We start from the raw sequence: 15,869 nt of genomic DNA, 5'->3' as shown, positions 1-15,869 counted from the left end.
AAGAGAGCACTGCCAAATCCAGGACCGTGAATGTTTTCCTCTGTGTTTTCTTCTAAGAGTTGTATAATTTTAGCTTTTACGTTTAGGTCTTTGATCTTTTTTGAGTGAATTTTGTCTGGGGTGTAAAGCAAGGGTCCAACTTCATTCTTTTCCATGTGAACGTCCAGTTTCCCAACACCATTTGTTGAAAAGACTGTCCTTTCCCCATTGAATGGTCTTGGCACCCTTGTCAAAAATCAATTGGCCACGTATGTGAAGGCTTATTTCTGGGTTGTCTATTCTATTCCATTGGTCTCTATGTCTGTCTTTATGCCAATACTTCATAATTTTCATTGCTACAGCTTTGTAGTAACTTTTGAAATCAGGAAGTGTGAAACCTCCAACTTTCTCTTCTTTTGCAAGTATGGTTTGGCTATTTGGGGTCCTTTGAGATTTTATATGAATTTTAGGATGGATTTTTCTATTTCTGCAAAAGAATGTCATTGGAATTTTGATGGGGATTGCATTGAGTCCGATGATCACTTTGGGTAGTAGGGACTGACATCTTAACAATGACAATCCATGAACGTGGAACGTCTTTTTTTTTTTAAGATTTTTATTTATTTATTTGAGAGAGAGAGAGCACAAGCAGGGGAAGGGACAGAGGGAGAGGGAGAAGCAGGCTCCCCACTGAGCAGGGAGCCTGACATGGGGCCCAATCCCAGAACCCTGGGATCATGACCTGAGCCGAAGGCAGACACTGAGCCACCGAGACACCCGGGGTCTTTTCATTTATCAGTGTCTTCTTTAATTGATTCCAGCAACATTTTATAGTTTTCAATGTACAGATCTTTTGCCTCCTTGATTAAGTTTATTCCTATTTTATTCTTCTGATGCTATTGTAAATGGAATTATTTCCTAAATGTCCTTTTTGGATTGTTCATTGTTAGTGTGTAGAAGCACAACTGATTTTTTTTTAAAGATTTTTAAAAAAGGTTTTATTTATTTATTTGACAGGGGGAGAGAGAGAGAGCACACAAGCAGGGGGAGCAGCAGGTAAAGGGAGAGCGAGAAGCAGACTCCCTGCTGAGCAAGGAGCCCCATGTGGGGCTTGGTCCCAGGACCCTGGGATCATGACCTGAGCCGAAGGCAGATGCTTAACCAACTAGGCCACTCAGGCGCCCCCCCGCCTTTTTTAAAGATTTTATTTATTTCAGAGAGGGATCGTGGGGAGAGAAGCAGAGGAGGACAGAGAGGGACAAGCACACTCTGTGCTGAGCACAGAGCCTGACGCAGGGCTCGATCTCACGACCCTGAGATCATGACCGGAGCCGAAACCGAGAGTTGGACACTTAACTAACTGAGCCCGCACAGGCATCCTGAAGAACAGCTGATTTTTACGTGTTGATTTTGTATCCTGTGACTTAGCTGAGTTTATTAGTTCTAATTGGCCTGCTTTTTTAGTAATCAGATTAGTTGTCAATTTTTTTTTTTTTTTAAGATTTTATTCATTTATTTGAGAGAGCAAGAGAGATCACAAGCAGAGAGAAGAGGCAGAGGGAGAAGCAGACTCCTCATTGAGCAGGGAGCCCGATGCAGGGCTTGATCCCAGGACCCTGGGACCATGACCTGAGCCGAAGGCAGATGCTTAACCAACTAGGCCACTCAGGCGCCCTAGCTGTCAATTTTTAAACCTGAGTTAAGTTCACATAAAAATCTGGACCTCCTATTTTGTCAGAAAATACTGGAAGACGTGGCATCTCTGGGCTGCCGTTCCCATGTGGCACCCACTGTCTGGAACTTAGGAGCAGTCCTGCCCTTGGCAGGAGTGAGCGTCCTTCCTCTGACTCCCCCGTGGTGCCCCGGCCTCCAGCACCCCTCCTGCCCCACGCCCTGCCTGACAGTCTCACGCAGAGACTCTGCTCGGCCTGGCCCCTCGTGCATTCAGCGTTCTTTCTACATGCGTTTACTGAGCACCTGCTGTGTACCAGGCGCCCATACAAGAGACAAATATTGCCTTCAGGGACCTTCATGCTAACAATAGAACTCATTAAGTGATTTACGTGTATTATCTTATTTAATCTCACCTAATCCTCCAGACATCCTCCCAGGAGTAGCCTCCTTGTCCCGATGAGGAAAGCAAGAGGCATGGCCATGTGGAGACTTCTCCACGGTTATCCAGGGGGCAGGGTGATGTCTGTATTAGAAAGCTGGAACTGGAGGGTATTATGCTGAGCGAAATAAGTCAATCAGAGAAAGACATGTATCATATGACCTCACTGATATGAGGAATTCTTAATCTCAGGAAACAAACTGAGGGGTGCTGGAGTGGTGGGGGGTGAGAGGGATGGGGTGGCTGGGTGATAGACACTGGGGAGGGTATGTGCTATGGTGAGCGCTGTGAATTGTGTAAGACTGATGAATCACAGACCTGTACCTCTGAAACAAATAATACATTATATGTTAAAAAAAAAAAAAGAAGATAGTAGGAAGGGAAAAATGAAGGGGGGAAATGGGAGGTGGAGACAAACCATGAGAGACGATGGACTCTGAGAAACAAACTGAGGGTTCTAGAGGGGAGGGCGGTGGGGGGATGGGTTAGCCTGGTGATGGGTATTAAGGAGGGCACGTTCTGCATGGAGCACTGGTTGTTCTACGCAAACAATGAATCATGGAACACTACATCAAAAACTAATGATGTAATGTGTAGTGATTAACATAACATAATAAAAAAATAAACATAGGTAGATAGATGATAGATAGGTGATAGATAGGTGATAGATTAGATAGATGGCAAATATTTGGAAACTTTGGGAGATTTATAAATTATAAATACAAGGGGCGCCTGGGTGGCTCAGTCGTTAAGCGTCTGCCTTCGGCTCAGGTCATGATCCCAGGGTCCTGGGATCGAGCCCCGCATCGGGCTCCCTGCTCGGCGGGAAGCCTGCTTCTCCCTCTCCCACTCCCCCTGCTTGTGTTGCCTCTCTCGCTGTGTCTCTCTCTGTCAAATAAATAAATAAAATCTTAAAAAAAAAATTATAAATACAAAATAAAATATTTTACTTTCCTAAAAAAAAAAGGAAAAAAGAAAGCTGGGCAGTCCGGCCCTAGAACCCATGTGCTCAACTGCCCCTCAGTGGCAGAAGGACTCTAATGTGCAAACTTGGCAGTGGGCAGGGCAGGGTGGATGGGGCCAGATGGGTACAGTCAGTGTTCATGTGGCCACGAGTCAGGTGTCTTGAGAGGGCGCGTGTGTGGGGACAGGATGGGGTGTTTCCCAAGGCTGCCCCCCTGGCCTCTCTTTCCTTGGGGTGTTCTGGGTCCCAGGACCTCTTGCCTTTTCAGCTCAGCCACGCCTTGGTCTTGCCATTGGGAGAGCCGTCTTTTCCTCAGAAGATAGCCGGTGACCATGAGCAGGGCCTGGCGGGAGCCGGGGAGGTCATCAGCAGATTGTCTGGGCTGATGGGAGCAGACAGCTGAGAACATGGACCTGCGCAGGGCAGCCCCACCCTCTCCGGCGCCTGCGTCTGCCGAGGGATGGGAATGCGGCTTTGGGCCAGACAGGCCCGGCCCCCCGCTCCCACTGAGGTCCTCTGCCCCAGGCCCACGACCCAGTTTCTCTGGCTGCCCGGGAGCCTGGGCCGGGGTAGGGATGTTGCACAAACCCAGCCTGGCCCCTTCCTCAGCCCTGGGGTTGACACTTGCAGCCCGCCAGGAGCCTGCTTCTCCGTTGGCCTGGCTCTCCGCCCTTGGGAGTGTGTGTGCTGCTCCTCTTCGGTTACTTCACGTGTTTATTGAGTATCTACTGTGTGCCGGCCGCCTGCTGGGGTCGCCTGCTGGGGCTGGGGCGTCTGAGGGGTAATAGAGAAGGTCCCTCCCCTCCTCGCCTCCAGATGCAAGCGCGTCGCTGACTCAGAGCTGGGGAGGGTGTGTGGACGGATGCCTACAGGGGCCCTCTCCCCTGGAAGGCCTTGCTCTCCGGTCTGGTTCACCCCCAGCGCCCCACTCTCTGCACTCACCGCTCCCGAAGCAGAGCCGTCTGGGTGGAGGGCAGCCGTCCCGCGCCCGAGCAGCACACATTCTCATTCCCCGGCCCCAAATGGGGCTGGCCTGCCGGGCCACCCTGCGGTGTTGGTGGCCTGTGTCCCCCGCACCCCCTGTCCGAGACGAGCCAGGAGATGACTGACACCTCTGACGAAGAGCCTTTTATAGCCTCTTGCTCGACCCCCCACCCACGCCCCCAGCGTTTTGCGGCCCCTTCCTTTTGGGGCACCCCTCAGACGTTCCAGGCAGAGCCCGGGAGCATCCAGAGTTCAGACTGTGATGCAAGAAGGGAGCTGGAGCCTGGGCGGCGGGCGGGCATCCTGACCCCCTGAGGGAGCACTGGAAAACCCCGCTTTCGTGCATAGGGCCTGCGCGCTGGTGGCATGAGGGACGAGCGAGGTCGGGGCGCACCCACCTCGGCGCTGAGGAAGCGGCCTGTCTGGGGCACCTGCTCAGTGCAAGTGGGTCTTCCCGGGGTGATTTCTGAGGGAAGGAAGCGGGGGGGGGCGGAGGCACCCCAACCTTTCAAAGGGAGGTAGACCCACCTATTTCAGGATGGCGGAGTGTGAGAGGAATGCATATTATTTGAGACTTAAAAATTGCCTGGAAGCACAAGGAATTTGTCAGGCATAATTGTACAGTCCAGAGACCTCCGCTTTGTGGTGTTGCATTCACAATTTTGTTTCGGGATTTTTGACTTAGTATGTTGAGGAGTCTTCCTCCAGGTCACTTAAAACTTGTGACAGACACAGCCGGAACCATAGCAGTCTGCGTGAGCACTCGCCGCGACTTACCTAACCATTCCCCTAATGCTGGGTATCGAGGTTACTCCCAGCTTCACAGCTAAGGAATAACCCGCTGCCTTCTGCGAGCTGTCCCTCGCTCACTGGGCTCGGAGGCCGGAGGAACAGAGCGCTGCTCACGCCAGGCTCTTAACGGAAGGGGACGCTGGAGCGGCGCAGGCCTGGTCTGTCGCTCCATTTCCTCCCCTCACCGGCTGGCTTGGAGGAGCAGAGACCACCCTCTCCCGCCCCGGGAGACCGAGTGTGCCCCACAGACCTCGGATGACATCCCAGCCATGTAAAATGGGGAGCTGCAACACACCCCAGCATCCCAACATCTGGCCTCTCCTGAAAGATCAGAAGTTTGGAGATGTGGGCCTGCGTGTCCCTGGCCGTGGCTGCCTCCTCCGGGGAGACCTGTGCTGCCCCTCACCTGCCTTACCTGGCTGGCCCGGCCCCTGCAGGCCACAGACTTCGTCAGCTGTCGCTTAGTAATAAGAACCCAGGGCTTCGTGGCCTGCTTGGGTAAAACCCACCTCCTAGCCCCCCACAGAGGGAGTCTGACTCTCACTGGGCCTTCTCAAGGTGAGGTGCAGTCAGGAACGGGCATCACAGAATGTTCTGCAAGAAGACCCCCAAACATGCACGGAGGAACACTGGTGGTGCCAAAGTCTTCGGCCGCATTTTTGGGTTACTTCCCGAGAGGTTCCCGGAGGGGAGCTGATGCGGAATCAGGGTCTGGGGCCAGCAGGGAGGGCGGCCAGCCGGAGGACAGCTCTGGGGGAGGGCCACTGTCCTGGGATGTGTTGGCATCGTGGTGGCTTCCCCTGCCCCGGGCTCTGGCTGAGCCAGGCCACCCCTGCCTCCTGATGGGGTGTGCACCCCCTTCTCTGCTGGCCCCAGCTCTCCAGCAAGGCAGACTGGGAGCTGGGGGTGGGGGTGGGGGGACACAGGTCTGAGATGCGCCCTGGTTGCTGGTAGACCTGTCTGCACAGGCTCACTTGCCAGGAACCCCTTGAATGGAAGAATCTAGGGTCTAGGCAAAGACCGATCTAGGTTTTGCAGCGTCGACTTTATACAATTCTTTCAAGGAAAAGAATATAAAATTACAAATACCTAAGTAGACACAGGCCACGGCAAGGACCGGTGCAAGGCAGGGGTCCTGAGGGTCGGCCTCCTGAGTCTGGCGTGGGCTCAGAGTGGTGCAGGGGTCACCTCTGCTGTGCTTGCTCCCCACTTTCCCAAGAGCCCAGGCTACCTGGGTCTTGTGGCAGGTGAGGGTGCTGAAGGCTGTTGGCACGGGGCAGGTGTGTCTCACCTGGAGTCCCAGGTGCCCTGATGCTTGAACACAGGGAGGGCAGGGGCGGAGGTGTGGCGGAGGTGAGGAACGAGGCTCACCGTGACCGTGGCTTTGTGCCGGCAGGTGGAAAACCTGAAGGAGAAGCTCATTAGCCAGGCCCAGGAAGTGAGCCGCCTTCGATCAGAGCTGGTGAGGCTCAACACTGAAGTCTTAAGGTCGGGGTTGCTGGGGGGGGCTGACCTGGCCTTGTGCAGACTGACCCTGCCAGATGGGGTGTGGGACCCCATCTCTCCAGAGCCCTCATGTCCAGCCCAAGCGGGGGCCACATCTATGCCCAGCAGACTGCAATTCGGCCAGGGAGATGCTCCCCGAATACTTGTCACCACTCACTAGGCCCTCAGAGACCGTGTGACCCCAAAGGGAGAGAGGTTAATTCTCGTCTGCTGATGTAAAATAGGAGTGTGAACTCTGTGTATAAATACGACTTTCTTGTTACTTTCACACTCAGGAAAATAGAATGAGAGGTGCGGGTGAAGGCCGTCCCTCCGGCTCCCCTTCTCTCCTCTGTCTTCGCCTTCTTCCCTCCGTTGCCTGCCTTTTGCTTTCTCTCCTCTCTCTCCACCTCTCGTCCTCTCTCCCCTGCCCCTTGTCCCCCCTCCGCCTCCCCACTCTTTGCTTCCCAGGTCTGCCCTGGCCACATGCGCCCCCTGTGCCCCGGCTCTCTGCAGGGGGGCACGGACTTGGAGAAGCACCGCGACCTGCTGGTGGTGGAGAATGAGCGGCTGAGGCAGGAGATGCGGCGCTTCGAGGCCGAGGTGCAAGAGCTGCGGGCCAAGGCGGCGGCCCCCTGCGCGGGCTGTGAGCACAGCCAGGTGAGCGGGCCGGCCGGCCCCAGCTGCTCCCGGAGGGCTGGGTCCCGAACGGCAACCCCGGTTCCTCGCGGTGACCCCTGCCTGCTCGTCTGTCCTTCCCTCTGTCTGCTGCACCCTTGTCCCGCCCCCCCCCAACCACCTGCAGGAGAGCGCCCAGCTCCGGGACAAGCTGTCGCAACTACAGCTGGAGGTGGCCGAGAACAAGGGCATGCTGTCCGAGCTGAACCTGGAGGTGCAGCAGAAGACCGACCGGCTGGCCGAGGTCGAGCTGAGGCTCAAGGACTGCCTGGCCGAGAAGGCACAGGAGGAGGAGCGGCTGAGCCGGCGCCTGCGGGACAGCCACGAGACCATCGCCAGCCTGCGGGCCCAGTCGCCGCCCATCAAGGTGAGCCTCCGGCGGTAGCCACGAGCGGGACCCTTGCCCTCTTGGCCCCTGGCGCCCAGGGCGGGGCCGCGCCGAGCAGGGGGCTTGTCTTGGTGAATGAGTGAGGGCAAGTGGTTGGAGGAATCGTCCCAGGTCGGGGCTCAGTCTTGCCCCTCCTCCCCCTTCTTGCTGTCCGGGGCCAGTCACGTAGTAGGCGGGCATCCGGCGCCCGAGGCTTGAGGTGCCCGCGCCTGCCGGCCATGGGTGTGGGGCATCGCGAGATTCTGCCCTCGTCTTGGCCCTTCTTGTCGGTTCTGTGCCCCGGCTGGGGCCGCAGCCAGGCTCTCGGGCTTACTGAAATGACAGGATTCCCAGAGGCCCTGCAGCGCCCTGGAAAGCCAGGACCTTGAAGCTCCTCCGGTTTTCTTCTGGGCACTCTGGGTGGGATGTCCCTGAGGGTCCCCTCCTGCGGCCAGCTGCGTCCCCGGGGTCGGGCCGAGGCACCCTCGCACCACCACGGGCCTGTCCCGCCCACCCCCCCGCAGTACGTCATCAGGACTGTGGAGGTGGAGTCGTCCAAGGCCAAGCAGGCCCTCAGCGAGTCCCAGGCCCGGAACCAGCACCTGCAGGAGCAGGTGGCCATGCAGAGGCAGGTGCTGAAGGAGATGGAACAGCAGCTGCATAGCTCACACCAGTTGACGGCGCAGCTCCGGGCGCAGGTGCGCAGGCCGCCGGGGGTCGGGGGCGCCGGGGGGGGGCACCGGGGGGGAGCCCGCAGAGGCAGCGTCAGTACAGGGCAGCGGGTCAGCACGCGGCGGGCCCACGGACCTGGGTTCCAGGCCCTTCTCTCCCTGCTGCCTGTGAGACCCGGGCCAGGCTTTGTCTACGTCTCTGTTTCCTCATCTGTAAACGGGTGTGCTCGCAGAACGCACCTCCCGCGCGCGCCCAGGGACATGATCCCGAGTCTCCTCACACAGGCCCCAGCACACACGTTCTCGGGAAGGGGCCCCGGTCACTACTGTAACAAGTGCTTTCCCCTGCTCTCCTGGGGCCTGTGGCTTGTGCACCAGTCATGGGCCAGGACACCAGGCGGGTGCTGGGGCTGATGAAGGAAGGAGCTGCACGGAGCTCACAGACCTTTCCGGGAGTGAGATGGCCATCTGACCCCTCCCGTGTGTGTGTTTGTGCCGATGCGTGGGGGGCGCCGTTCGCTCACGTGCGCGTGTGGGGTAAGGCGCGGGCCTTCTTTCTGGCACCCACCCCCCTGCCTCCCGAGCCCCACGCTGAGCCTCTGGCCTGGGCCGTCAGATCGCCATGTACGAGTCAGAGCTGGAGCGGGCGCACGGGCAGATGCTGGAGGAGATGCAGTCCCTGGAGGAAGACAAGAACCGGGCCATCGAGGAGGCCTTTGCCAGAGCCCAGGTAGAGATGAAGGCTGTGCACGAGAACCTGGCAGGTGAGCCGGCCGGCTGGGCCCTGCCCTCTCCCTCTGCTGCAGCCCCTCCCCCTGTCCACCTTACACCTCTCATGTGCCCCAAGGGGTCCGGACCAACCTGCTGACGCTGCAGCCAGCGCTGCGGACCCTCACCAACGACTACAATGGGCTCAAGCGGCAGGTGCGCGGCTTCCCCCTGCTCCTGCAGGAGGCCCTCAAGAGCGTCAAGGCTGAGGTGAGTGCAGCGCGCGGCCGAGCGGACCGGGGAGGCTCGGAGAGGCCCTGGAGCTCAGGGCTCCATTCCAAAGTGCAGTGAAGCCGCCAGGCAACAGCTCTCCTCCCCCCACTCACGCAGACTGAAAAACAGACTGGTCAGGGGCAGGTATTTCAGTATTTCTCTTATGACTATTTTTTATTTTATTTTTTTAGAGTTGGGGGGAGGAGGGGCAGAGAGAGAATCTAAGCAGGCTCCATGGCCAGCGCAGAGCCCAACATGGGGCTCGATCTCACGACCCTGAGATCATGACCTGAGCCAAAATCAAGTCAGGCGCTTAACTGACTGAGCCACCGAGGCGCCCTTATTATGACTCTTTAAACCAAGCATGCAACATATATCCTTGTATTTTAAACAGGCTACATATATTCTTACATCGGTTTTAATTTTCTTAAGCTGTGCTTATACAGCATGAGAATAGCCAGCCTCTCTGAAGTGCCTCCTACATGCGAAGCCTTTTATAGCTGTCAGCTCCTTGAATCGGTAGCGCGGCCCTGCAGGGTGGAGAGACTGATGTATTTCCGGAATAGAAAATGGTTCTTTTTCTGTAGAAAAATTATGTCAACAACACATGGACATAGTAGAAAGTTCAAGCCGTGCACAAGGGCATCAGATGAAAAGGAAGGGGACCCTCTCTGCCTCCCTGGCCCGCGATCCCCAGAGGCGGCGTCTGTCAGGATCGCCGCCCCCCCCACCGGGCGTTCTGAGCTCCTGAAGCCTGTGGGTGTATTTGGGTGCAGAAACACACCCTTCTACCCAACAGAGGGGAACATCTGCATCTGTGGTCTGCATTTTGCTGCTTTCCCCTATGAAGTGTGACTTGGAGATCATTACCGCCCAGGTGCTACCGATCCACAGACCAGTTGGTGTCATTCCCATTTTACAGATGAGAAAAATGAGATGTGATGACTGAACTAGTTGCCTTGGGTCCCCCAGCTGCTCAGGGGTAGAGCTGGAATTTGGCTCCGGCTGAATCATATTATAGTCAGGTGCTAGTCCTGGGGAGTGAGGGCGGAGTCCTGGCTGTTTGCATCGTTAGGGCAACCTTGAGCCACTGGCTTAGTCTCTCTGAGGCTCAGTTTATTCCTCTGTGAAATGGGCCTGGCGGCCGTACGTCCCCACGGGGGCTGTTGGAAGGAGCTGACATGTGACAGCACGCATCAAGGACTCAGCCCAGGGCAGGAGCGGGGGTGCAGGCAGCGTGGTAAGCCGGGTTGGCGGAGCCAGCCCCTGACAGCGCTGTGCGCCCCCCTGCCAGATCGGCCAGGCCATCGAGGAGGTCAACAGCCACAACCAGGAGCTCCTGCGCAAGTACCGCCGGGAGCTGCAGCTGCGTAAGAAGTGCCACAATGAGCTCGTGCGGCTGAAAGGTAAGGGCTGCGGGGGGAGGCTGGGGGCGCCCCGGCACGGGGTCCCCGACCTGGCTCCGAGCTGCTGCTGCCCTGCCCCCCAGCCCAGGGCCACGCCTTGGAGCCTGCACCCGGTCGCCGAGGGGCTACTGTAGCTCCCACTCTCGGTAGATAGGGAAACCCCGGGCCCACAGAAGTCAGGGAACTGGCTGCAACGCGCATGGCTACCAGATGGTCCACCCTGGATGTGGACTTTGTTCGGTCCTACTCTGAAGCCCTCACCCCGGTGCCCGCGGCAGGCCACCCCCAGGCCCCGGGAGGGCCCCAGTGGGGGTAGGGAAGCCCTGGGTGGTGGGGGGCTGGAAGACTGCTTGTTCTGACCAAGGGCCTGCTGACGGCATGGAGGGCAAGGGAGGGCTGCTCTTGCCGGTGCTGTTCCAGACATTGAGACACGGCCGTGGGCCCGCAGATGCTCTTGCTGCCCTCACAGTGCTCACTGCAGCTGGGGGAGCAGACCGTGATCTGTAACCACCCGGAGAACCCCGACACTGCCCCTGTTACCGGGACGGGGGAGGGGCTCTAAGAGCCCCTCGGTGTCTGACAGTGGGGGGTGTTGCAGGGCTTCCTGGAGGAGGTGAAGCCGCAGCTGAGGCCTGGATAGTGAGTTGCAGTGTACAGTGAAGGGGAAGGTAGGGGCATGCTGGCTGTCGCGGGGAGTTTGTTCTTCATTCTAGGAGCACTGAGATCCCGCGGAAGGGCTTGAAGCAAGGGGATGGCACAGTCTGCGCCCCCAGGCTCCCCAGAGCTGCCTTGTTGCCCATCCCCATTCCATGTGCTGCTCGTCCACCTGCTGTCTGGTTCTCTTTAAGGCCAACTGATTCCCAAGCCCTGTCCGGGCGTCCACGAAGCCCTTTTAGCATGACAGAACAAGTCTCTTGGCTTATTGGGGCCCACGCCCCTCACTGTATAGAGGAAACTGAAGTCCAGAGATACAGAGTGTCCATTTGGTATCCCACCCGGACTGGAGGCAGTGCCTGAGCCCCACAATTGACCCTTCCTCCCTTCCCCAGCGTGAAGCTCCCAATCTCAGCTGGTTTGCCCAGGAAGAAAGTGTACTGATACATGAATTCATGATAGTGTGAGTGACTGATAACAGCGTTGTGGGTGGCCTTGCTCAGAAGGCTAGGGCTTCCTGAGCCACCAGGCTGCCCAGGACACCAAAGGACGCCAGTGGGGAGGCAGTCATTTTGACCCAGCCTGTATGTACCCTTCTATCCTCCCCACACAATCCAGGGAACATCAGGGTGATTGCTCGTGTCCGGCCAGTCACCAAAGAGGACGGGGAAGGACCCGATGCGACCAATGCTGTGACCTTCGATGCCGACGACGATTCCATCATCCACCTGCTGCACAAAGGAAAGCCTGTATCCTTTGAGCTGGACAAGGTCTTCTCCCCGCGGGCCTCACAGCAGGACGTGAGTGGGGATACGGACAGAGCAGTGGAAGGGGGGCGGTTCACACAGGGAGAGATGATGGGGGCATGGACAGAAAGAAATTTTAAGAGTGGGAGAGACAGGATGGAGAAGCTTGGGGTGCTGGAATGCCTCGCTTCTTCCACTGGAGGAGAGGAGAGTGGGAAGCTAAGACAGGCTGAGAAGCCTCTGCAGGGCGGAGATTCAAGGACAGCCTATGGCACCTACGCTGTTCCTCCCACCCTTACAGCCCCACCCACTATTCGGGCCCCTCCCACCCACGTGCCCATGCCCAGCCACAGGGCTCCTCCCACCCTTACAGACCTGCCCACTATTGGAGGCCCCTCCCTCCCACGTGCCCATGCCCACCCACAGGGCCCACCCACACTCATAGACCCACCCACTATTGGGGCCCCTCCCATCCCTACCGACCCGCCCACTATTGGGGCCCCTCCCACCCACGAGCCCATGCCCACCCATAGGGCCTCTCCCACCCTTATAGACCCGCCCACTACTGGGGCCCCTCCCATCCTTACAGACCCACCCACTATTGGGGCCCCTCCCACCCACGTGCCCATGCCCTCTCACAGGGCCCCTCCCACCCACGGAGCCCCTCCTACACACACAGCCCCGCCCGCCCACCTGACCCTGGGGGGCGTTGCTTCCCCTGCTGGGAGCACAGGACTCAGTCCGCGGGTCTTCCTAGGATGCCCCCGCTGACCTGCAGAGCCCTCAGCCCGTCAGAGCCCCGTGGTCTCAGCCGCGTTCTTCTCTCCTCTCTGCCAGGGCTGACCGGCCAGGCCTGTCCCGCCTGTCCCGCCTGTCCCGCCTGTCCCGCCTGTCCCTGTGCTTGGCCTCACCTTGGCCCCGTCCTCTGTCTGCTAGGAGGCAGACAGGCTGCAGGAGGCGCCAGACACATGCTGGCCTCCGCCTTCATTTTGCCGAGCTCTCCTTTAGCGTGGGAGAAGCTAGAGGTGGGGTCCCTGAGCTCCAGGGCCGGGCAGCCCTTCCTCAGGCGATGGCGGGCAGGAGACACTGCCCTGTCGTCCCTTCAGTCTTGGCACCCTGATTGCCCACTGAGGTCTGTTGTAAGTGACCCATTAGGCACAAATTCTTCCACGGTGAGCGGCTTGCCAGTAACAGTACCCGCTGTGTTACTGCTGAAGGAGAGCGCGCTCGGGGGAGGTGGCAGGACCTAGAGCTGGTGGGGGGCCCACGGGGGGCTCGCCATCTCCATCCCACGTCCCCTTCACAGGTGTTCCAGGAGGTGCAAGCCCTGATCACCTCCTGCATCGACGGCTTCAACGTCTGTATCTTCGCCTACGGCCAGACGGGTGCCGGCAAGACGTACACGATGGAGGTGGGTACCCGCTGCAGGGGGCAGGGGTTCCACCGGTGAGGAGCACCCCCTTGCTGCCCTCGTGGCTTCGGGGTTCCGGCGGTACGGGAGCAGAGCTGGTAGTCGTCTGTGTTAGCCCGGAGGCACCAGGCCTGAAGAGGGGCGCCTTGCCCAGGAGGACCTGAGACGGTCCCGGCGGGCATGGGGCGGGGCACGTGCGGTGCCAACAAACTCCAGCATCACAGGGATCCCCGCCTGAGGTCCGAGTCCAGGCCAGACCTCCTGTATGTCTCTCGGGATGGGCTTTCATTTTCCCTCCACGCATTTATTGGGCTCCTGCTGTATAGCTGCCCGGTGCTGGGCCCTGGGGTGTTAGGATGAATGAGGGCAGTCTCTGCTGCCAGGGCCAGGGCAGGGCCTCATCTCCCGGCCTGTGGCCAAGCCCCCTCGGTGCGGAGTGGCGGGAGAGGGAGCATTGAGAGGAGGAAGAATCTCAACTGTAGATAAAAATGGAAGGTGGTCCCTGGGGGTGTCTCTGGTTTGTTAGCATTTCCCCAGCTCTTGAGGGGGTGTTGTGGGGTTCTCTGCGAGGGGGTGAGGACAGGTGTCCCATTGTCTGGACAGGGCACCTATTGGGGAGGCTGCCATGGTGGCTCTTTCTTCCCAGTCTGGACCCTGCTGTTGCCCTAGTTCTGGGATTGATGAGACTGGTTAGTGGGGGGCAGGCCAAGCAAGATGGTGGGGGGGAGGGGAGGGGGGAGGGGTGGACTCCTAACTCTCTCGGGTGCTCACAGTTGGGGTGACCTCCAGGAGCATCTCTCCTCCAACATTACCTGCCGAGGCCCACGTACACGGGGTGCTGTTCTGGGGGCCGGACACAGCTGTGACCACAGAGTGTCTGCCCCCCCGAGCCGCCCGCCAGTGGGGAGACAGCAGTGCCCACAACAAATCAGGCTGTGTCCTGTCAGGTGCCAGGGAGGAAACTTAAAGCCGAGTATGAGGAATCAGCCATGAGGGAGGGATCAGGCCTTTGGAGGGAAGATGAAGCCACCTGCCCGAGGAAGTGACATTGGAGCCAACCATGGGGGCCTGTGGGGAAGAGCATCCCAGGCACGGGGATCAGCAGGGCTGAGGCCACAAGGCCGGAGGCAAGGAGGCTGAGCCACAGAAGTGGAAGGGGGTGAGGGGTGATACATAAGGGGAGGTGACAGCTCAGGTGAGTACTCCAGGTTTCTTTTTTTTTTTTTAAGATTTTATTTATTTATTTGAGAGAGAGAATGAGAGAGAGAGAGCACATGAGAGGGGGGAGGGTCAGAGGCAGAGGCAGGCTCGGATGCGGGACTCGATCCCGGGACTCCAGGATCATGACCTGAGCCGAAGGCAGTCGCTTAATCAACTGAGCCACCCAGGCGCCCTCCAGGTTTCTTTCTAGAAGGGCTGGCCAGCCCATCTGGTGCCACCGCACCGTGGCTCTGCCTGTGCCCCCCTTCCACCACCCGCAGAGCCCAGCTCGTGGCCTCCCTGACACGGGCCACCCTCTGGGCGGCGGCAGGCAGGTCGTAGGTTCCCAGTGCCCCCTCCCAGGGGGCCCCCAGGAGCAGGTATGCACCTGGCGCTCAGCAGCACATAACCCAGGGCTCTGCTCTGAGTCTCAGGCTAGTCCTGGTAAGGCAGTGCCATGGAAAGGTGGGGGAAACTGAGGCCCAAGAGAGTGACGTTGCTTGCGGCTAGGAGAGGATGTTTGGGGGGCAGACCAGGAGGCAGGTGGAAGCTTTGGGCGGGGTGGCTGGCCTGAGTGGTCGCCAGAGGGGGAGGGGGCCACAGACCGCACACAAGCATCAGCACGGCCCACCCCTTGCGGATCGGAGAGGCGTGGCTCACTGGGGCCTTGCTTCTGCCCCCAGGGGACCCCCGAGAACCCCGGCATCAACCAGCGGGCCCTACAGCTGCTCTTCTCCGAGGTGCAGGAGAAGGCGTCGGCCTGGGAGTACACCATTACGGTCAGCGCGGCCGAGATCTACAACGAGGCCCTCAGGTGGGAGGGCCGTGCGCGGCCATGCGGGAGCAAGTCGGGGCCCCGTGTCCTGCTTCAGCCCGGCGCTGGGTGGTCCCAGGCCCCTGCCCCACCCCGCCGGGCTCGCTCCACCCCGATCAGACCCAGGTGCTCCTTTTCCCTCCAAGTCTACCCGTTCTCCCTGCAGGCTACACCGGGTGCTGAGAAACAAGAGTGGGGATTTGGGGGGCCCTGCCCTCAAGAGCTCAGTGCCCCGTGGGGGCAGGAGTAATGCCACCATGGGACCTTTGGGGAACAGTCTGCCCCTCAGCGGACTGAGTGCAGGGCAGGAGCTAGAGAGGAGAGAGGCTTAGCCCAGTGGTTAAGGAAGGCTTCCTGAAGGTGTGATGGGGTGGGAGAACATTCTAGGTGGAGGGGGTGGGCGGGGTGCAGTGCAAGCAGAGGCAGAAGTGGGAGGAGGGAGTGACCGTGCACCCTGTCCCTGCAGGGACCTGCTGGGGCAGGAGCCCCAGGAGAAGCTGGAGATCCGGCTGTGCCCGGACGGCAGCGGGCAGCTGTACGTGCCGGGGCTGACCGAGTTCCAGGTGCAGAGCGTGGACGACATCAACAAGGTGCAAGGCTGGGGGGTCGGGGGGGGGGGGGGCG

At 59.0% G+C, this 15,869-nt stretch overlaps 1 protein-coding gene across 1 annotated transcript in view; it reads left to right on the top strand.

Moving 5' to 3' along the window:
* The window catches only part of KIFC3 (kinesin family member C3), a 37,368-nt gene that overhangs the window by 20,236 nt on the left and 1,263 nt on the right, over positions 1 to 15,869 (top strand). The window contains exons 6-16 of the mRNA XM_081807882.1: positions 6,229 to 6,294; positions 6,789 to 6,977; positions 7,123 to 7,362; positions 7,887 to 8,060; positions 8,650 to 8,797; positions 8,881 to 9,011; positions 10,309 to 10,420; positions 11,693 to 11,874; positions 13,127 to 13,231; positions 15,115 to 15,245; positions 15,712 to 15,850. Coding sequence (XP_081664008.1) covers positions 6,229 to 6,294; positions 6,789 to 6,977; positions 7,123 to 7,362; positions 7,887 to 8,060; positions 8,650 to 8,797; positions 8,881 to 9,011; positions 10,309 to 10,420; positions 11,693 to 11,874; positions 13,127 to 13,231; positions 15,115 to 15,245; positions 15,712 to 15,850 — 1,617 coding nt within the window. The remainder of the gene's footprint in view (positions 1 to 6,228; positions 6,295 to 6,788; positions 6,978 to 7,122; positions 7,363 to 7,886; positions 8,061 to 8,649; positions 8,798 to 8,880; positions 9,012 to 10,308; positions 10,421 to 11,692; positions 11,875 to 13,126; positions 13,232 to 15,114; positions 15,246 to 15,711; positions 15,851 to 15,869) is intronic.

This window comes from Leptonychotes weddellii, chromosome 16 (genome assembly GCF_054177405.1).
Source record: "Leptonychotes weddellii isolate Sample4059 chromosome 16, ASM5417740v2, whole genome shotgun sequence".
Taxonomy (NCBI): Eukaryota; Metazoa; Chordata; class Mammalia; order Carnivora; family Phocidae; genus Leptonychotes; species Leptonychotes weddellii.
The sequence above is the reverse complement of the archived record's forward strand: the minus strand, read 5'-3'. Positions and strand labels throughout refer to the sequence as shown.